The sequence below is a fragment of the Musca vetustissima genome, unplaced genomic scaffold, assembly GCF_032173495.1.
Source record: "Musca vetustissima isolate MV318-11 ecotype Yass unplaced genomic scaffold, APGP_CSIRO_Mvet_v1 utg2694, whole genome shotgun sequence".
Lineage (NCBI taxonomy): Eukaryota > Metazoa > Arthropoda > Insecta > Diptera > Muscidae > Musca > Musca vetustissima.
In genome coordinates, this window is record NW_026884399.1 from 176,728 (window position 1) to 200,219 (window position 23,492).

Here is a 23,492-nt window from a genome sequence, read left to right on the forward strand (position 1 = left end):
ATTTCAAAAAATATTTGGGGATTTCATATTCTAAAGATTTCTGAACCTCTATATTAACTTAATTATCAAATGATTGCAATAAATAAGTGATGAAAACAAGATTGTAGTAGAGGAACTAGAATTGAGTGATTATTTTTCTTTTAATCATTGTTGAATGTAAATATCGGATATTTCATATGTATGTAAATATTGGGTAATTCATGTAAACTAATGTTTTATTAAAAAGGACAGTTTTAAAAAGTTAAAATTGTTTTCAAATTTTATATTATTTTTTACTTATAGCTTTCTTTTAAATATGACAACGGTGGAAATTATTTTTTTAATGTTATGAAATTGTCGTTTTTTTATAAAAAATTTATTTTATTTCTTATAAATCATTCACTCGGTTTAGTACATCCTATGTATGTAAAAAATTGAAATTAAAAAAATATCACATTTAGTATTCGTCGGTGTTTCAAAATTTGAATAAGTTTTGTGGGATAATGGTATTTCTTAAATATAAGATTATCTACTATTCACTAATTGCACATCAATTAATTGAATTTGTTTCTAAAATATTCGTATTCATCTATGCTTATTTACAATGTTTCACGTTGACAATGTTTTGTCATGTTTCACCAGTTCAGGGTGGTCTTACATTTTCCATGGCAGTGGTATAAGACCCCATTTTTGGGTTATGTCCTTAAAACTACATTCAATTGCCAATACAACCTTTTCCGATTTGTGATTTCTGGCTGATTGAGCTGATTTCAGTGTTAAACACAATTTGTTGTCTCTGTGAGTGATATGTTGGGTCTAGAAAAAAGTAGAAAACGTTTGTAAAAAGATTAATATTTATAATATAATAATTACTTTCAATTATTATATTATAAACGTAAAAGTAGTAGTTAGGTAAACGTAAAAGTAGTAGTATAATAATATCCTCCTTATTAAATCAATATTTTTTAAACTTGCGTACACCAATCATTAATGACAATGGTTTTTAAACGGGTATATTCCAGTTATTATCAAGTCTTGTCGAGTAAAGATACCAGATTCTATGATAGCTCTTGGTAGAGTCTCTGGACACTAATTTTTTGCGTGATTGTGATGGACCTATGACAATAATTCGCGTCATTATTTGTTCATCTTTTTTTTCTATACACATCAAGTCTTTTCGAGTAAAGATATCAGATTCTATGACTGCTCTTGGTAGAGTCTCTGGACACTAATTTTTTTGCGTGATTGTGATGGACCTATGACAATAATCCGCTTCATTATTTGTTCATCTTCATAAATTTTAACCTTAATCAATTCAGGGTTTTGTTTATATTAAATACGATTCCTAAATTTCATGGAAGTTTTCTACCGACCGTTAGAAACAAGACGTACCAGATTGAATGTTGCAAAATAAGGAATCAATGAAATCATAGGTGATACAATACAAACATTTCATCACAATGTCTTCCTACTTACATCCATATCGTAATCCCATAATTGACGAGAATCATTAGCGCATAATGCCAACTGGACATTCGATGTTGTAGCATTGCGATTTTTCAGCATTTTTATTGTGCTCTGCTTCGGTTCGCTATATGTCAAACAAACATTGTTGTTTGTCATAATCTTGCCCGTTGGTGTTATAACAAAAATATCCATCGTTTGTGAATGGGCATTGCAATCGCCGACTGTTACCGGCTGTGCCGATTGACGTGGTGCATCTTCTTTGGCTGGCCTCAAACACTTATCTCTATCCAAATCGATGAGTGACATAAATTCTTCAGCATTACTTTCTATCTCATTAAATACACGTGGCCATTCACGTGATATACGACGACCAGGAATATTTTTCATATAATTTGCAAATGCTTGTGCACATTCAGTTTCTCCATCTAACCAAATGATTTTACCAAAGAAACGATCCGGAGCTGGGAAGAAATGATCAGGCCAGACTGTATTCAAATACCATGAAAACGGTTTGCATTGCAGTTTTTCCCTCAAAGCTAATCGTTTGGTGACATCGACTTTTTCACGTGTTGCCATAGATAGGCCATCGGTATACAAAAGAGTAAAATACTGCCACTCATCCATCCAGACCATAGCAGCACGTGCTAAATTCTGTCCAAGAACTTCACTCATACCTCCGGGGAATGTGTAGGGCGTACTGCTGCGGAATACGTGGCCAACATGAGAACAAGGGCTTATTTCAATGCTGCCACCACATTGCCAAATGCGGAAGGACATTTCTACATTTTCACCACCCCAAATCTATAAAAAAAGAAAAGAAAACCAATCAAATTTGATTAATAGAAGACATACATTGCAAATGATTGAAATTAACCTTCATTTCCTCGTCATAGGCTCCAATCTCGTAAAAATATTTGCGATCAATGGCAAATAGACCACCGGCCATACCAGGTGTCATTATGGGTTTTGTGGGATGTTTTCTTAGCGACGGACGATCACTGGCAAACCAACGGAAACTCAATTGCCAATTGAAGGCACCCCAATGATTTTCAAATGTTTTCGTATAACTGAAATTGTCGTCGGATATAATATCGATAACGGGACATATAACCGTGGTACGCGATTCTCTAATGCGATGCAGTAAAGGTTCTATCCAACCTCTCGAACACTCACAATGGGCATCGAGGAATGTCAGAACATCACCACGAGCATGTTTGGCACCCATCAATCGAGCTGGCACAAGACCGCCTCGTTCAGCCATGCGATAAATGCGTGTAGGAACAGATAAGACCTTGACATAGCTTTCCAATTGTTTCTTCAAATAACCTGGAAAGTGTTAACAATTATTAGAGATAAAAATATTAAATATGTATCTAAATAACATACTTCTATCACTGGCATCATCAACCAAAATGATTTCCTTAAGTATCCTTCGGGGAGTACGATTTATTACACTGGTAATTGTTCTCAGCAGAACGGACCAGGCTTCATTGTGGAATACAATAATAACGGATGCTGTGGGCATATCATCAAGGTTATATTTTTCATCACGACATCTGGAAATCAAAAAAAAATAAAAATAATTAAATTAGTTATATCTGAATTTATTGTTTCAATGACAATATATTGAAATACAACAAAACAAACAGGGGGAAATGGTATTCAGCAAAACTTGTTGGTTTTAATGGAAGGAGTAATTTTCTATTCAACATGAGGAGAAATTAAAATACATTCTGAATCCCAGTTGAATCAATAACAGCCATATTAATAAAAAAATTAACCCAAACCGATATTCTCTGTATCTACCAATTTTACTGCCCATATTAAGCTCTTAATCCGTTTTTCGAAATTGTGAAAATTTGTGTAAAGGTACCTGGGATACCGCCGCTATTTGCACTTAATCTATAAAAAATTGGAACAAATTGTTATATCCTTCCCCACACTGTAGTACTCGGTATTATGTATTTATGCATATTATCAAATTTAGATGTATCTCCCATATATAGTTTCGTCCGATTTTATGTAAATGGTGCACCAAACTACCAAGGATTGGCCGACTGAGACAAAATTTTTCACAGTTAGGTCCAGATTTGGTCCATCTCCACTTTTGTTGAAATCGCTTCTGATTTATATAAAGCTCACAAGTATTTTTTTTTTTTGTAAATGGTGCACCAAAGAGGTTATGTTTCCTCCATTTTTACAAAATTTGGAAGAAGTGAGTTTAGAGTGATGTGTTTTTTGTTATTTCGATGTAGTAGAAATGTTTTATACCCTACGCTTCTACTACCTACTACCCAGAATACAACAATGCAAGTAAATTTATTTATGATTAGATCTCCACATCTGCAATTAATTTTGTTAATTTTATTAATATATTTATGACGTAAATGTCTAGAATAATCCACCTCTTCTAGCCGCACATATTTAATGACAATTAATTTAATATCTAAACTGTTTTGTGCACAATAAATTGTTCAAAATATCATCCGAAGCAGTAATGCTTATAAATCTCGCGACATTATCTTAAAATCACAAACATTTATTATTATGTTAATCTTCGTCATTTTTTTAATTTTTAAAATGCTTGTAATAAATAAATATTCCAAAACAAGTTGTTGTTGTGCACAACAAAAACAATTTTTATTAATTGACACAAAATTCAAAACAATTTAGACCCACTTCAATGTAGCTTTGGCTGCTTTATTTTTTTTAATGCATTTTGAACCAGTTTTCCGGCGGAATTGTGTAAGAAATGCTCAGTTTTGGTAACAAATCATGGCGGCCGCTTGCTCGTTTCCTAAAACAAAAGATTGATAACCAATTTGGCGCGAGATGTGATCTTGAAAGAATTTAAATAAAATCATAATTTGAATTCCCTTAAAAACATTTTATTGGCCACTTTATTTAATAGCTCTGTGGTCTCTTTCCAATTAGTTTTAGCCCCAAAAAGGAGAATAGTTTTTATTAAAATAAGCCAGTCAGCGGAAAAAACAAAACATCTTTATTCCATAGAGGTCACCGCGCATGCATCGAATGGGGACTGTAGACAATAGACGCCGATTGATGCTGTTGACAATAGCTAATTATTATTGTTGTTGCTGCTGCGATGACGTTTAACTTATAATAATCTATAACATGGCAATTGATTTGTAATGACTTTAAAGTTTCGTGACTAACATTTTTTGCCACTATTGTGAATAACTGAAATTAAATAAATATCCACCTGATGAGGAATCAATCAAAATCTATTGATTCGTGTTTTTAAGTTTTAACAAAATTTTATATATTTTAATTTATACAGTCGATTCCGTTTTATTGCATATTGTTCTTTTTTGATGTTTATTTTTAATATGACAACATAATAGATATGAGAATCGAAAGTGAATCGTCATCGTCACTTTTGATAAAATTATGTGAGAAAACATCAAGAATAACAGAATTGAATTAGGCACGATGATAAACAATAATAGAGTTTTCCAAAAATAAATATTCAATTTATAAGAAAATAAACAAATATATCACTATATAGAATGTTCGTCAGTAAAAAGTTGTTCTATAGAATTTTCTGGAATTTTTGATATTGAATAACTGGAAATATTTCGGAATTCAATGTTTTAATTATACGAAGTGGAAAGTAGAAAACAAATATTTCACAATACGCCATAAAAATGTGGGAAGCCTAGGGTCAATATTTTTCTATCTAACTATATAGGACCCAAGGTTCCACCCTTGTGGAAAAAAGTGCAAATCCGAAATTCATTTTATTCCTTTAGATATATGACTGATATATGACAAGAAACCCAGCAAGGAAAAAAGTAAGGTCGGACGGGGCCGACTATGTATCCTAACAGACGTCGCATTTTTGAAGGACGAACTAAAATATTCAATATTTATGTGAAAACATCTCAAACTGCAACATATACTAAATTTTTAATTTGGACAGATTTGAGTCGTTTATTTTTGAAAGTTGTTTAAGCCCATTTTTTTTCTTACATTGAAATAATTAAAGGTTTGGGTTTGGTTTGTTTCAAAAATATTGTTGGGTGGTATTAATTGTATTTGTTGGTTTGGTTCCCCAAACATGATAGAATATATAACGTAATATGTTTTGTAAACTTTTTTAGAAAAATAAGATTTCTATAAAAAATAAGCGACTCATATGGAGTCGTTTGTTTACAATGGGGCAAAATTGTGTAAATCGATTTAAAGCATATCTCAATCGTACATCCGTTGATTATTTGAAGCCCAATTAACATGAAGGCGGTCGAATATCTGCATTTCTACAAAACGGTATTATTCTATGCTCAATTTTGTACGCTGTGTAAAATTTCGTGTCAATCGGACAAAAAAGAGGAGTTTGGTGCACAATTTTAACGAAACTTGTCACAGGTTTGGTTATACTAACATCAGTGCGTTTTGTATATATCGGCCATATTTTGAGTCCTTGGTGGAATCTGAACCAATTCAACGAAACTTGTCACACGTTAAGCTATACTAACTTCAGTACGCTGTGCAAAGTTTTGTGGCAATCGACCTAGCTTTAGGTCTTTGGTACACTATTATCTAAATCTGAACCGAATGCAATAAATCTTGACACACATTAGTATATACTAATATCAGTACGTTTAGCAAAATTGTGTGCCAATTGGCCTATTAATGGGCTTTGGTGCACTCTTTACTTAAACTCGGACGAAAATGTATTTGGGAGCTATATCTGAATCTGAACTTATTTGAGGAAAACTCGATACACCATAGCCTATACTAATTTCTGTGCGCTGTACAAAAATTTGAGGCAATCGGCCTAAATTTGGGTTTTTGGTGCACCATTTATCTAAAATCGGACGGTAGCTGTATATACATCTGAACCGATTTTCCCAATTTCAAAAGGGTTTGTCCTGGGGCCAAATAAATGAGCTTTCATCCAATTCGGATCATAAATGCGGTCTGTACTTTGTTTACAATTTTACATGGGCAGACAGAGGGACGGACGAACATGCATAAATTGACTCAGAAAGTAATTCTATGCAAATTCTCAAAAGAAACCATGTGCCTATCTCGTTTCCTTTTGCCTGTTAAAAATATATGCACAAATACATAATACCCTGTAGCTCAGTGCGATGAAGGGTATAAGAATATAATGATGACTTTGTATTCACCAAAAATCTAAGGACATCAAAAGAACCAGGATAGTAGAAGTGTTTTTTAGATTATGGAAAGTAATGAAAAAAATTGGTTGGGGGAGACTTGGGTATCTTCGGCAAATGCGTTTCGATATTAAGCTCTCATTAGACATCATTAGCTTTGATCCATAGGTATCGAATAAATAAGTGTCGCAAAGTTTAAAAACTCTAGCTAATAAGCTTATTTAGATGCACGGGTTTTTGTATTTATACCCTTCACCACACTGTGGTACAGGGTATAATGTCTTTGTGCATATGTTTGTAATAGGCAAAAGGAAACGAGATAGACACGTTGTTCCTTTTGGGAATATGCATAGAATCACTATCTGACCAAATGTAGTATAGGTTGCATAATGACATGTTTAATTTCATGTTAATGGACCTTCAAAAATTTGAATTCTGTTAGGATTCCATGTGTTGAATATACCCAAAGTGGTGAATGGTATCATATAGTCGGCCAGTCCAACTTTACTACTTTCCTTACTGGTTTTAAGTTGCTTTTGTAATATTTCCATTCCATTTCGTGTATAGAAAATACATTTTGGGGTATATTCGGCATTTTTAAAGTGAGGTTAATTCGGCAATATACAAAAAGTTCTATATTATTTCCTTGAAATGTTTTTGAGTTTGTCTTTTAAATAATCCTTTTATGGTCCAAAATTGCATGTATAATACCAAACGTGCTTGTATTGATGAAAATGCGATAAAAAATATTTCTGATGGAGTGTTTTAAGATGTTAACGTCGGCTTCTAGAAAATATAGCATTAAACGTCAAACATTGAGTCGCATATTAAAACAAAATTGAACCTTTACAGGATCTGAAATCAAACCAGACTGATAGCAATGATAATTACCAGGCTATGCCTATGGGTACCGAATATGCCCCATCAAATGCAGAAGCTATACCTTCTGCAAATTTATTTTTTTACAAAACTGTAAAAATATTTCCATATAATATGGCTTAACTTATAAAATATTATCCATAAACCACCAAAAAACAAAACATTGTTGGGAAAACGAATGTCAAGGTTATTGCTAGTCTAAAATTCCAGTTTTCAAATAGTCCATTAACAACGCAGAATTATTATTTAAAATATTACCGGTAAGTGGCAAGTATTTTACTCAAATTACTACAAATTTCCTCAAACAGTGAATGACTTAATTATACTTTTGGAACAAAGTAATTATTTTCATACTTATATTTTTCATTTTAGACAAAACCGGTTACGTTAAAGATGTTATTTTTAAATGAAATTTGTGTTTTTATATTTTTTTTATAAAATTCTAATTTTAAATTTGTCCGTTAAAGTGGTATGTTCAAACCAAGAATTTACTTTAATCAACAATTTCCATAGACTTTAACTAAATGTGTGAGATGTTGGTTTTACAGTACTGAGTGAGTCCATGGTTTTGGTTTACTCTTTGCTTACAACCTACTCCTTCATAGCCAGATAATATCGGTATACACATGTTACAATTTTCATTTAACTATATGTGTATATGACAACATAACAAAATTTACACCCCATATAGATGTACTATTAATCATTAATTTATATCACAGTCGACAACTTTTCAAAAGCCTATAACATACGTCATAGCCGTAAATGATTACTACGTTATAAAATAAAACATTTTCTATTCACTCGGTGTGGATGACCGTTTGTGTTTGATATAATTCAAATTGGCACTTGTCCAAAGCGATACCAGTTTTGTGCGAGGTTTTCTTTTTCCATTTCAAAATGCATCTCAGGAAAGCGATCAGTAAACAGGTGTTGGTTGGTGTTTGCTTAGTCTGGAAACATCGTCGTTTTGTTTACAAAAATATGCCAATATTTCAAATGGAATTTTTATTAATTTTATTTTTTATAAAACCGCCCACTCGTTTTGAATGAATGAGTCTGTATTGTTATTATTTTTATGAACTTTACAGGTTTCAAATAAATTCTAATAAAATGTATTTCAACAAATAAAAACAAAACAAAAATCGAAATTAATTGTTTATATAGAAATAATTATAGGCATCTTCAAAAAAATTAAATAAATAATTTTTTTCTCGAACTTTTATTATTAAATTGTCTACGTATAATACTTTTTAAAAGTAATATAAGCTGAACAATTACTTTCATTGTGATCCAATCCTGATATGCAAAACATTGAATGAAAAACAACAGCATCTTTGTTGAATAGGCAACTTTGATTGATTTTTTATTTAGTCCGATTAATTTATTCTACCGAAAAGTAATTAAATTCTATTAAAATATTCTACGAGATAGCATTATGTAGTTTTTTTATTCTAATCATCGATTGATTGAGAATGTTCTATTCTAATCTATTATCAATTAGACCATCGTTTTAAATTAAACTTTAATTTGGTTAGTAAGAAAAAGAAAGTGAACAAAAAAGAAAGTGAAGCTCATGGATTTATTGTTTAATTAAAGAAATCAATGACTATTCAAATATTTTTACTGAAAAGATTGAGATCTATCGGTTTTTAAGAATCAAGCCCTGCAGGTCAATTTTATGCCAAAGTTGTACACCACAACATAAAATATATGTTATATTATTGTTTAAGCAAGTTTTTTAAGTTTTTCTGAAGAATCAGGCAATAATTTTCTTCGAAGTACTTCCATTACAATATATCTCACGGTGTGTCAGAATAAATGATCACACGAAAATACTCTCCAGAAAATTCCACTTTTTGGTAATTTGTTTTTAATCCAAACCAGTAAGGATACCCGTCATCACTTTGGGTATACCCAACAGATGCATCCTAAACAACGTCTCATTTTTTAAGGAACATGAACTTGGAATTTAAGGAAACCCCCCCATTCTAGATTTTCATTTTTCAAGATTTCAATGTAACTCTGCACATACATATTTGAAGATTTAAAAGAGAAGAAAAATAATTTACAAAAAATGTTTGTTATTGTTTTGTTGTTGTTTTTTGTAATTAAAGAAAAGTCCTTATTTTTGATGGCGGGCATGATAACTCCCAACTGGAACATCGGAATCCGAAAATTCCAACGGTGTTAGAAAGAGCACATGTCTGTCTCTCGTATGAACTAGGATTATTGACTTCGCTCTAAAATTAACAAAATGGCGGACATTTGAAAAAAAAAATTGGAAAATTGCATATTTTTTACCAAAAACCAAGTTAAAAAATAAGGAAGATCTTCACCGATTGGCTTTATGGTAGTTCATACGATAGCTATACACTCACAGAGAAACGTGTAAAAATTTGGAATCCATTGGGTCATTAGTTTTTGAGTTATCGTGCCCGCCATTCACAAAAGAGAAAAACGCGTTTAAATTTTGATAAGCCCTTTAGCCGTCACTTGATGCTGACACAATAAATCGGCTATATCTTCAAGAGTTATTGAGATTTTCTATTGAAACTTTGTAGGGACATTCTTGAAATAGTGTAGATTGGAATTAAATCAAAAAAAATTTGACCCCGAGGACGGGGGGTTCACTTAAAGCAAATCTCAATCGGACACTCGTTAATTACTCGTTAATTTGGAGCCCAATTAACATGAAGTCGGTCGAAAATATATATGGGCTATTCTACAAAATACATTTACGTCATTCTATTCTCAATTTGTACGTTGTATAAAATTTTGTGTTAATCTGACAAACATTACTAATTTGGTGCATAATTCACTTCAAATCGGACAAAAATATGTATGGAAGCTATATCCAAATCTATACTGATTTCAATGAAAGTTGTCACACATTAGACTACACAAACTTCAGTATGTTGTGCAAAATTTGGAAATATCCCGAATTAAATGTATTTTGAACTCGTTACCCAACCGAATTGACAGTAAATTGATATTTTGAAATTTTAGCAAAAAATTCCATCAAAAGTGAGAGGATATAAAATCTTTTTTGAAAAACTTGTCTGTATATGTTTACGTTTTTGGTATATCCTATCCTATTTATGATCCAATGGTCATGATCATTGTATTCCTGAACATTGTTCACTACACCTTGAGTTTAAACCACACTTTCCAATACCATTCGTTAGCGTTTCCACTTCATTAAAAATTCCATATTAGTGCATCGAAATGATTTTTTTACAAATATCCGAGATCCAAAGTATTGTCCTAAATACTTAACAAAATATTTAAACAACATTATATCCTAAATAAAAAAATTATTTAAAAACTTTTGGTCTGTTCCCGTACTGCAATAATCTACTCGATTTTACTATTTTCTTCGATATCATAAAGGAAAATTCGTTATCGTAGTAAAAACTAGTAGATTCTTGCAGTACGGGAACAGACCATTTGTCAACCAATTTATGGAGGCCATATTGGAAACTACTGCCACATGAATCCATTGCATGTTTGGCCATATAAGCGACAAAATATTTTGTTTTCATGGTTAACAAAAAAAATTTTCAATAAATAGAAATAAATAAAAAAATGCATTGTTAAGCCATGCTAATAAACCTGAATTTCAAAAACTCCTCCTTTAAAATATTTTTGCGTGGGTTACTACAACTTAACCTCTGTTGAAGATGTCAAGGTGCGATGACAATGTGTGGAGACAAAAAATAATAGCTAACATTATACAAAATGAAACTTTATTTCACCGTACAACATTAGGCAACACGATTGGCTACTTTTCAATGCAACTGATGTAAAAAATCCACTGCATTTGTAAATATTTTCGACATGCATAAAATAGTTAAACAAACGTCAAATTTTTAGATAAGCATAATAACAAATATATGGAAAATTTTAAACAAAACAAACAGCAGGTGAGATTGACATTGACTGGTCACATAGTTCAAATACTACTTAAGGGGACCCCCCCCCCCCATTCTCGGGGTCAAAAATTTTTTTTGACCCCGAGAATGGGGTGGGTTACAAAATTTCAAGTGAGAATCTCAAGAACTCTTGCCGATTTATTGTGTCAACATCAAGTGACGGCTAAAGGGCTTCTCAAACTTTAAACGCGTTTTTCTCTTTTGCGAATGGCGGGCACGATAACTCAAAAACTAATAACCCAATCGATTCCAAATTTTTACACGTTTCTCTGTGAGTGTATAGCTATCCTTATTTTTTTTTAACTTGGTTTTTGGTCAAAAATCGGCGATTTTCCAAAAATATCCGCCATTTTCTTAATTTTAGAGCGAAGTCAATAATCCTAGTTCATACGAGAGATAGACATGTACTCATTCTAACACCGTTGGAATTTTCGGATTCCGATGTTCAAGTGAGGAGTTATCATACCCGCCATAAAAAATAAAGATTTTTTTTAATTACAAAAAACAACAAGAAAGCAATAACAAAAATTTTTTGTAAATTATTTTTCTTCTCTTTTAAATCTTCAAATATACATGTGTAAAGTTACAAACCTTAACAAGCATTGGTATTGATTTACCAGCCCATTGAAAATATGGAAAAATTAAAATCTGGAATGGGTGGGGTTCCCTTAAAGCGGATTTACATGTGTGGAGATCTGGCAACACAGTTGTGGATTGAAGTAGTCGTTAAGCAACTGTCATAGATAGCAGATGTAATATTTATAAATTATTTTTATGTTGTCTCAGTAAATCTACAAATTGAATAAATGAATTGAATTGCAATCTACGGTGTTGTATTTCATGGTTTATCAGGGTATTACAACATGTAATATTTAATCATGATTAAAGGCTGAAGCAGGGTTTATTTTCTTAATCAGGCTGAATTTACCATGATTTATAATACAAATTTAAATCATCGTGCGGCTGGGTTTGTTTTTAATCACGATCGAAATCATGTTACTAACTAGATGTGACGCGGTTTTTGTACAAAAAAAAATGCTACTCTCTCATTATGTACACAAATTTGCAACTGTTTTGGCATGTTGTTTGTTTTCACATTTAACGGTTGTCAGAGGCAAACACTAACAATCAAAGCAATACAAAATTTATAGAATTTTTGTATTTAGGTGATTTTTACACAACTACACAACTATGTTGTCAGGGTTTTATAGCTTTGTGCAGTCCCAAGAGTTTGTAACGCCGCGATCCTAGACCCACCTTTAAGTATACCGATCGTAATATCTCGACTAGCTGAGTCGATCTAGAGATGTGTGTCCGTCCGTCTGTCCATTATAATTTGTAAACACGATGCAGGCCATAGTTATGGACCAATCTTCACGATTTCTGGGTTCTGCCCATTGAAGATCCCTATTGTTTTTGGTAAAGATCGATTAATATTTAGGGGATGAAATGGACCAAAAACTTAAATTTTGTCGGTTTTTCTGGTCGCTCCAGAGGCCGCAATTATGGCCCAAACATCGCGAAGAAGGGGATCGGACCAACGAATAAGCATCCCTTTTTGATAAAGATCGGTCGATATTTAGCGGGTCAAATGGACCCAGACTTTTGTGTGAAAAATTACAAAATTTGTATTCTATAGCGTATAGATTTACCCCCCGAAGGACATAGACCCAAGAAGTTGATAGTATGTCCAAGAGGAGTGGTTGTCCTTTAAATCGATTCCAATTTTATTGTCGTATGTACTCGGATGTGGGAGTTACACCTAAATATTTACAATGCATCGATTAATTGCTTGCTTTACTTACTCTTTTGTTCGGTAATCTTAAAGTGTCCGATTCAATGGTATTCGGTCACTGGCCAAAACATAAAAAACTTTTATTGTCATATGTACTCGGATGTGGGAGTTACACCTAAATATTTACAAGTGCTTAGGAATTCATTATCTATTCAGTAACCCATTACCACACTAGAGGGCTGAAATATTGCGCTGATCGCTTTGAAACTTTCCATGAGGATCCAGGTATGGTCAAGGACAACGCCTTTAGTTTTCGGTGATGAACAGATAATAATTTTGGGATGAAGTGGACCGAAAACTTAATTTTTTGTGTGTTTTTTCGAGTCGATCTATTGGCCACAATTATAAGCCGAACATCGCAACACAACCCACGGAGAAGGGAATATGGACAAGTAATTAAAAGGACTGTACTGAATATTAGTAACATCCGAAAAAATGTCTGTGTAGGAAGAGGTGCTGTTGACCTCTAATCGGGCAAAAGGAGGCAACTATCACGAAATATTGCCCAGGCTCGGAATAAAATTCCGCAGAAATTTAAAGTTCAGTGGTAGTTGTGTAGGGTATCGTATGTTCGGCCCCGTCCGACTATACTGCTCCGCTCACTGGTTTGTGTTACTTTCCACAAGATCACCGCATTGCAAAAACATTTCCATTGTTGTAACTTTTCTTTTCATTTTCAAATTGTGAACAAATATTTTTCAGCTGATCGACATTTAGATCATCATTAAAGGCATGTGTAAACAATTAGGGTGTATTTTTGGATTTCGTTAATCAAGTCGATTTAAAATCGTATATGTAAATGTACAGCTAATATAATATAACAAGATATACTAAATCTTATAAACATAAATTCTCAAGTAATTTACAATTTAAACACACGCTACAATGTAAACGTACTATAAATGACAGTAGTTAAATCCAGATTGCGGATATCACAGATTTATTGTAAAGTCAGTTCCATGTTCCATTTTGAATGATATTAAAGTCAAATAAATGTTACCTCATGTAGCGTATACAGTTATAATAATAAAAGTCAATATATATGTTAGTTTAATATATACTTATAAATCATTATACACATATACATGGTGTAGGCCATCAACAATTGAAAATACAACACACGAACTACCAATAATAATAACTTAACATAAAATATTTCAGCTATAATAAAATAATGAAACATTAACACCGCACAACAAACGACAAAAAAAAAAACAACTTCAACAAAATATACACATCTAACTGCTCATGTTTAAATTGGTTTTTGTGGTAAAGAAGCCAATGACTTGCATTGAATTCTTCGAACAATAGACAACGGATGGACAAATGGATGCTACATTTGCTAAAAAAAAACCTGTCTGTATACTCGCTGGCTCGTATAATGACAACAGCTATAAAACTAACAATAACAGCAACGGCACAGAAGTTCCAAACAAAACGACTATTAAGTAAACACTAATTAGTTAACAAATATCAACAATATTAACATTTGAATGGTCTTCATGCGATGATCCCAATACAATTGACACATTACCAGCTGTTAGTGTTTCAGAAAATAAAAAAAATATATTTGGTGTTCCTGCTTCGAAAAATTGCTTGCTTTACTTACTCTTTTGTTCGGTAATCTTTAAGTGTCCGATTCAATGGTATTCGGTCACTGGCCAAAACATTAAAACTGTTTAGCCTGAAGAAACGTTGCATGCGGAAACGATCCCTTGATGGTATAATTACGGGACGACCTTCGGCACCTTCACCGGATACCGGATTGAAGAGATTGATGTTGTAGTCATCTAAGAAAAAAACATAGAGAAAAATTAAATTATGTTTGCGCCAAAAAGTTGTAATATTTGGTAAAATGTAAAGAACTAATTAAAATAAATGTATGTAAGTATTAAAACAAAACCACATAAAGTCATGATTGTGTACGTAATTAGTGTAATTTTAATGGCTTCTGGAAATGTTTATAACAAGTAGACAATATAATAATTTTGTTTTGAGCTTATCTCTTTTGTATTTCCTAGCTGCGGATATTCTTTGTGTTAGTTTGCAATTAAAAAAAATATATATATATATAGCATGTCAAACAAACTACTCTAGTTTTATTGTTCCTATTTTCACCGTGACATGTCTCTTAGCCTGTAGAGTGTCCAAACCTCACATATCGTTATAATTAGAAAAACTTTTTGAAAGATAAAAAATCCATATAAAATTGATATACGCCGAATTTAAATAATTTGGAATACTCAGAGTTGTTCTGAAATCAGTTTTTGACGTTTTTAACATTTAACACATCTTTGCAACAATAAATGTCAAAAATGGACATATATTTTTTAATATTAGTCAAAGAACGTTTTTGAAAGAACATTAACATGAAATTTGGGATGCATTTTTAAAAGAACATTAACATGAAATTGGATGGACTAAAATATGTGATCATTATCTAAATGTGACCCGAGTTAGATTAATCCATAAACATATAATTCTGCAACCTATACTAAATGTTTCATTTGGACATATATAAAATTATGTAAATCGATTTAAAGCAAATCCCAATCGGACACCCGTTTATTTTTTAGTGGCCAATTAAAATAACTTCTACAAAATGAAATTACGTCACTCTATGCTCAATCGTTGTGCAAAATTCAGACAACACCAACTTTAGTACTTTGTGCATAATGTTGTGCCAATTGGCCTAACTTTGGGTCTTTGGTGTGCCATTTATATAAAATTGGACGAAAATATATATGGGAGCTATATATAAATCTGAACCAATTTTTCCCAATTTCAATTGGGTTCGTCCTTGTGCCAAATAAATGAGTTGTGCCAAATTTCATTTAATTCTGATCATAGATGCTACCTGTACTTTGTTTACAGTTTAACATGCACAAACGGACGGAAATGTATAAATCGACTCAAAAAATGATTCTATGCATATTCTCAAAATGAACCACGTGTCTATCTCGTTTCCTTTTGGTTTTTTACAAATATGTGCACAACGACCCTGTACCACAGTGTGGTGGAGCGAAATGAGGTGGAGCGAATATTGCCTGTCAACTATTCGTTGCAGTGTTTTATCGACAGCAAAATAGAGGTTTCGTATTACCGTGTAAAATGCCAAAACTGGTATTTAATTTCAAAAAAATAATAAAACATATTTCCATCGGTCAGTGAATATAATTTATGTTTTATTGTGTCTTAATATAAATCGCGAAATTTGTGTTCTTTGTTTATTTTAATCTTGTCTATTATAATTACACAAATTTAATATGTTTGAAGAATTTAGAATAATTACGCTAAAACAATTAAATGCAAAGTGGTCATTGTCAAAAATTCAATAGAAATTCACAAGATTTATTGCTTTATTTGCAAATCATGTTTTTTTTACTCTTTTTGTTTCAAAATAAATATTGTTTTATTGCAAATTCACAGCAATTAAGTCAATCCACATCTAAGACATCAAATAAATTAAATTGTTATGTAAAAAAATTAAAAAGATTTTAGACGACTTGGATAATTTACTTTTGTTTATAGGATAGGGACAATTACATTGTTTTGCAATGAAACTAAGCCCTAAAATTTATTAAAAACTTAAATCTTTAAAAATTGGCAAAAATAATTTAAAGAAATTCCGGTGTTCTATTTTTTTGCCAACAATTTGTAAATATTCCCTCTCAACAATCATTCATTATGTCCAAAAATTGTACGCATATCTGTCAAATGTGAATAATCCTAAAGGTATGAAATTCTCAATTTCATACATACATAAATACTTAGTTTTGTTTTGGTCAATTATGCAGTGATTAACTCTTAACTAACCAACTGTTGAACGACAATCCCCCCATGGAATGGTATGGCGTTAATTGTTTGTTTGTCATTGTTAATAGATGCGTCATGCGTCTCAATCATTCATTGGCTATTTAAAAAGAATACCAATTTCTTTGTCGTTTTTACTTTTACTTGTGTGTTTTGACAGTTAAAAGTGCAAATTATAGAAATCTACTGTGTTGTCCGTAGCTGATGTTGGTGTTGTTGTGGTTGCGATTATTTGTGTTGTCTACTGGATGATTTGCTATGGGTAAACAATAAACAATACCATATTCGGATTACATACCAGCGGTCATATTGCCAAATATATCACCTTTGCCTATATAATGGGCCACAACATTTTTTATGGGCCAAACAGAACGTCTTTTTGGCGGTGGCTTCGGCTGTCTGCAAAACAAAGAGAAGAAGAACAAAAAGAAAACAAAAAAACCAGTTGATTAAACAAAAATCAAAACAAAAGGCAATCGAAAAAGAAACTAGTAAAATATTTAAAACAAAACAAAATTGTAGGGGAGAAAACAGTTGTTCACAGATAGTAGTATCCATTATGTATGTATGACGGAAGATACTCGTATATACACAGATAGAAGAGAGATGATCATATATATTATTTTGCAAAATATTCGTGCAAATGTGAGGTCATGAGGCTAACAAAGAATTCTGTGAATGAAGAAATATTCATCAGAAACTCTCGTTAACCCTTAAATTTACACAGGTGTTACTTAATTCAAGCAGCACTATGATCATCTTAACGCGCAGTAAATCATCATCTGCTATGGTATAATTCTGTAGTATAAAAAATGTTGGACTTGGTTAAATTTTATACATAACACTGTGTTTTGTCCCTGCATTAACATTATATAGTGGTAGTTCGGGCTTTGCCAGTAAATATAATTACTACATCAGTTTTGAAAAAAAAAAACCTATAATCCTAAGATCGTCGAGGCCAGTTGGCGCACCTCAGATAATAAGAATTAAGATCAATTCCCACACAATTGCTACAGTGGCCTCCCAGACTCTGGGGTGTTAGGAGACTTCATACCCATCAATCAGGGCACCGACTGTATTCCTTGTAGATACTTGGGCGCCTCAGAAAGTTTTGGCTGAACACATACTAATAGTATCAATACAATATAGTGGTGTATCAATACAATAGACCAAAATAATGTTTTGGAATCCCTTGATCTTCTAAATAATAACTGATCATCTCACTACAGAAATCGTAATTTGCCGATATTCAACATTATGTAAAATATGTTTGAGTTTAAAGAGATATTTATTCTAAAGAAAATACTTCGATTTATTGAAAAATACTTCGATTTATTGAAAAAGTCTCATAACGATAAATTCTCAATGAAAGTAAAAAAAGGGCTGGCTAAACCTTTTTCACACGTTATTCAAAACATATCAAATGTAATTCGAGAATTCCATTCGCAATTTATAACATATCAGTTGTAATTCGAGAATTTCATTTGTAATTCATAGAATACCTTTCGAATTCATGGAATTCTATTTGAAATTCAAAGGATTGCACTTTAAATTTATAAAATTCCATTTGAAATTCATAACATTTGATTTGAAATACATAACATTTCATTTGTTATTCATAACATTAAATTTTAAATTCAATAAATATTATTAACATGCATGAATATCAATATTAAAGAATATGTATTTGTTTGAAATGAATTGTTACGAATTACAACTGAAATGTTATGAATTACAAGTGAAATGTTATGAATTTCAAATTGAATTCTCTAAATTGTAAATTAATTTTTTTCAAGTTCAAATGAAACTCTACGAATTTCAAATGGAAATATTCGAATTAAAAATGGAATTCTTTTAATTTATAATGCATCTTTTTTGAATTTCATATGAAAAAATTAAAATTACAAATGAAATGTTGCGAATTACCAATTACATTCTCAAATTACAACTGAAATCTTATAAATTGCAAATTGAGTTTTCGAATTACTATTGAAATTCTCGAATTGCAATTGAAATGTTTTGAACAACATTTGAAAGATGTGTAGTCACTATGGATTACTTAAGGGTTAATAAAAGTAATTGCTACACAAACTCCATACTGAAAAACGCAAAAGTCAATGACACCGTTGTGGTAGTTTATGTTAACATAAAACGAAAGCTTATTCACCTTCTGACCTTCACCTTCAATAAACTTATTGATTTGAACTCTTATGATACAATTTGGTCAGTTTTTTAGTTTTAGAGAAAAAATATTTTTCTTAGTTTATATCAGAATAAAGGACAATTACCCAAAATAAGTGCTTAAATGCTACTTTAATCTGTCACTTCATTTAGCGACTCGCCATTGTAACGAAACAACGTTAAACCATTTTGGACACATCAATTCTAAAGCATATTCGATTTAGGTCTACTTCATATATTTTTTGCATTCCTATCGCTGTCAATAAGATGGAACCGAATGGACCGGAAGGTCTCCTGGTGTTATACACCCGCGAACCAATTATATGTAATAGTTTACAACACAATTTTAGAAATATTTTGAAAATATATAAACTATGTTGCCATTCAAAACCACTGTTCAAACAGCTGGAACGAAATACCTCATCTCAAGTTAACTGTATTATAATAATAATAATAAAGTGCCAACAAATAGTGAAGAAGACCAGATTGAATGCAAAACACAGAAATACAACTGTATAAGTTAGTTGTTGTATGTATTTCTTAAGCGTTTCTCAATGAACGGACGGCTCTATGGATGGTTGAACGAGGAAACTTACATATATGCCTACATACATATGTATATACTTATATACAAACCTGCCTACAAAGTGGCAAAACAACATACATACATATGTACGAACTTATAGTAAATTGCAATTCAATTGCAATATTGAGTTGGAATTGACGATCGTTGTCGTTTTTGGTAAAACAGTAATGTCCAAACTTTGGCCTTATTGTTCTCGATTTCTCTTTATTGTGAGAATTTTTAAAGGTTTTTAACCTGTATTGCATATTTAAAACATATCAACAAATAAACAAAATATCCGAAGCTAGAAACTGATTCAAACAGGTTTTCGAAGAAGCGAATGTTAATTAATACAATTTCAAAAAAAAAAAAAAAAATAGTGGATAGGCTCGATCTAAAATTAAAATAAAAATTTGAAAAGAAGTGAAATTTGATATGTCTTCTTCTTGTCTATAACTACGTAGATGTGAACTGAATATTCAGTTTTTGAACCTGTAAATAATTATAGATTGTTTGTTGAATTCTTATTGTTGCAACAAACAGCAGTTCTTTTTGACTTCCATGATGATGCTATCTTAGCGTAACCATATTTCTTGGCATGACTTGTTTTACGTTAAACTCGGCAGTTTAGAATGACAAACGAATTTAATTTGTCATGCAAACCTAATGCAATAAGATGAAATACTCCATGGGAAAATAATGCACATTGGGATAGTGTTGCATTTATCATTTCCGCATTTTTTGCGGCCTTTATTTGTGTTAATTGAATTTTAAGTTTGTGGTAAATATTCGAGATTTAAGGTCACATGACTATAGATTTGTAGAATCTCACCCTGGTAATATCAACATTAACTGTGGGACTTCCAATATTTGAATTACAAATTTGATTTGTAATTCATTACCAATCGATCAAGTTTACAAAAACAAAAAAAAATATATTAAAAAAGCGTATTCCAATAGACTTTCTTAAAATCCCGCAATTAAACAACTTGAAAAATAACAATGAATTCATAAAACATTTGCATACATTTATTGCATACGCTCGCTCTATTTTAAACGACACTGCATCTGGTTTTAAACAAATGACACTCAAATTCGTGGTATTGTTTTATCAATCGATACATATTCGGAATGAATTCGTCACCAATTAACATCACAAAAGTAGATATTTATGGACGTCCCTGAAGATGGTTTATAGATGGATGCTAGCCGTAATAAATTATATACAGACAAAATGTAAACAACAGTGTTGTCCAAGCCACAAATGACCTTGAACGTAAAATAATAAAAACAGACAATTAAGGTAAAGTCGTATGGAAAACAAGATGCATTAGCAAAAATTTAAAATTTCGTATTGGTTTACGATACTTAAGTTTATGAGCAGGGAGTATATTGGTATGGTATCCTGTATACTTTGGTATGGCTTCATCAATATTAAAACATTCGGCACAGATATTTATGTGCAATATTTAAGGGCTTTGGGGATCATCCATTAATCAAGAAGAACCATTTGGTCTTAGGTCCAAAAAATGCTACAAAGACCTGTTTTGGCATCAGGAATCCTTTAATAATATGCATTTAATCATAGCGTTTTTCATCACAAAGTTAAATACAGAACTTGTTTTAATTGCTGAAATATTACTATTTAAATAAAATATTAAAACATTCGGCACAGATATTTATGTGCAATATTTAAGGGCAATATAGAGGAATGGAACATGCATTTAATCATAGCGTTTTTCAACTTCTTGTTTTTTGGAGTTAATCGATATATGCACTAAGCGGCTCACATAAAAATAGGTTAAAAAGACCTATTTAATTGATGCGTCCGTCTAGCACAATCTTTAACATATACCGATTTATTTTTAACAATCTCAATATTGCAGTATTTTTTTATGCATTTCACATCACATTTCGGAAATGCTAAGGCAATTTTTTAAAGTTCGATAGAGGTCATGATGATACCGCACATTTTACAACAAGTTTCCAATGACCAAACATCAATTAACCTTCGAATTGTATCCACAATTTAAAGATTTTCCAATAGAAGAGGTCAAAATACAATACGAAAACAAGATCCATTGTGATGACCTTTTAACAGTTCTGTTCCGACGTTAAAAATACAAATTCTTATTATTTAGCATTTTTCGATCATCAATTAACCAAAAATAATAATTTACATTTACATTTTTAAAAATTAAATTCATTAATTACAAAACCACAAATATATTGAAATAATAACAATAACAACAACATGTGCGTGTGCCAGTCGTTTGGCCATGGCTGGGTGCGAGCGAGATTGATCACTTTCAAAATTCATAAAGCTTTATATGAATCCATTGTTGTTACTTGGAATTATGTCTATGATTTACATTAGTATTTCCATTGTAAATGTGCATTAACACTCGCTGTTGATGTTGTTGTTGCTGTTGTCATAGCTTGGTGATGGCTTAATGCCGCTTTTGTTTACTCAAGCGTGAGGGCCACCATATATATTTTGGTAAATTCATTCGTTGGTTGTTGGTCAGTAAAACAATAACAACTCGCTGCCACATTTGGTGTTTGGTGGTGCATTACTTGCATTCTTGTTTTGTTTTGTATTTAGGCCATTATGAAACTTACAACTGTTCCTGGTTAACTGACTGCATACTAGTCACATACAAGTTGATGCTGAAGGCAAACATAAAGAATGCAAAAAACAACAGGAAGAGATACAGCAGCCATAACTTCTTGAGCTGTTGGAACCGTAGACCCATTATGTTACGTTTAAAAAGACTTCTTCGCGGCGATAATGGCGTAATTTTGAACGAATTATTTGTCGAAGACGACGACGGCGACAATGATGACCACTGGCAAGCAACAAACCCGTCCCGTTAATACACGGCATAAAACTTTAAAACTTAGCCACGAATAAATTAACCGGCAATCGACACTGTGTTGGGCGAGATGTGTTTTCAATGACCGTTAACTGTGGAATGGGAGACTTTGCGAACGTCGCGCTCACTTATACAAATGATATGGTTCGTTTGGTGTGTTTTGTTTCTTCACTTATAACTTCGATGCAAGCGTATATGGGCTCTCAACAACCGGCAGTAGCTATTGTATGTTTATTCCAGAGAAGTTGATCAAGAAAACTAAAAATGATTGGGAACATGAAGTAAATATTTTAAATTTTGATATCTCACAGAAAGAGAGACAAGAAACTTTATGTGAGAATGAGACTTAGCTGTAGGGCACTTTAAGAACGACTTATAATAGCAAATGAGAAGGTTTTCATAGACGTAAATATTTTAAACGTTTTGTAAACAGACATAAAGAGAAAACAGCAATTTTTCGATCCTTGAATACTAGATTAGGGATTTTTGTGGCATTAATTATTAAACATTGAATTATATAAAGTGTGATTGTTTGGTTATCTTTTTGGCAACACTGGTTTAAACAAATCAAGCACTGTCAAACATCTTCAGTTTGGTATATAACCATGAATCGTCTTACAAACGAACAACTCTTGCAAATAATTATAATTTTATTATCAAAATTAGTGCTCTGTTAAGTTAATGATAACCACCAAATTATCGATTCATCGCCGTTCGCAACAATTGGCCCGCTGTTACTTAACAACGTGGAAAAATTTGCAGAAGAATTTAAGTGTGAGGCCTTTTAAAATGCAGCTAGTGCAAGAATTGAAGCCGAACACAACGCAGAATTTGGGATCCTTTAGATCATGCACATCA

The 23,492-nt window shown here is 31.9% G+C and overlaps 1 protein-coding gene across 1 annotated transcript; it reads right to left on the bottom strand.

The window, feature by feature from the left end:
* Positions 1-633: 633 nt before the first annotated feature.
* Positions 634-22,814, bottom strand: LOC133331386 (polypeptide N-acetylgalactosaminyltransferase 3). The gene is made up of 7 exons (XM_061539781.1): positions 22,381-22,814; positions 17,311-17,411; positions 14,809-14,989; positions 2,833-3,002; positions 2,321-2,772; positions 1,456-2,247; positions 634-795 (listed from the first exon to the last, which is right to left on the bottom strand). Exons 1-7 carry the CDS (start codon positions 22,512-22,514, stop codon positions 634-636), a joined length of 1,992 nt encoding a protein of 663 aa, XP_061395765.1. The 5' UTR covers positions 22,515-22,814.
* Between the last annotated feature and the right edge of the window lie 678 nt (positions 22,815-23,492).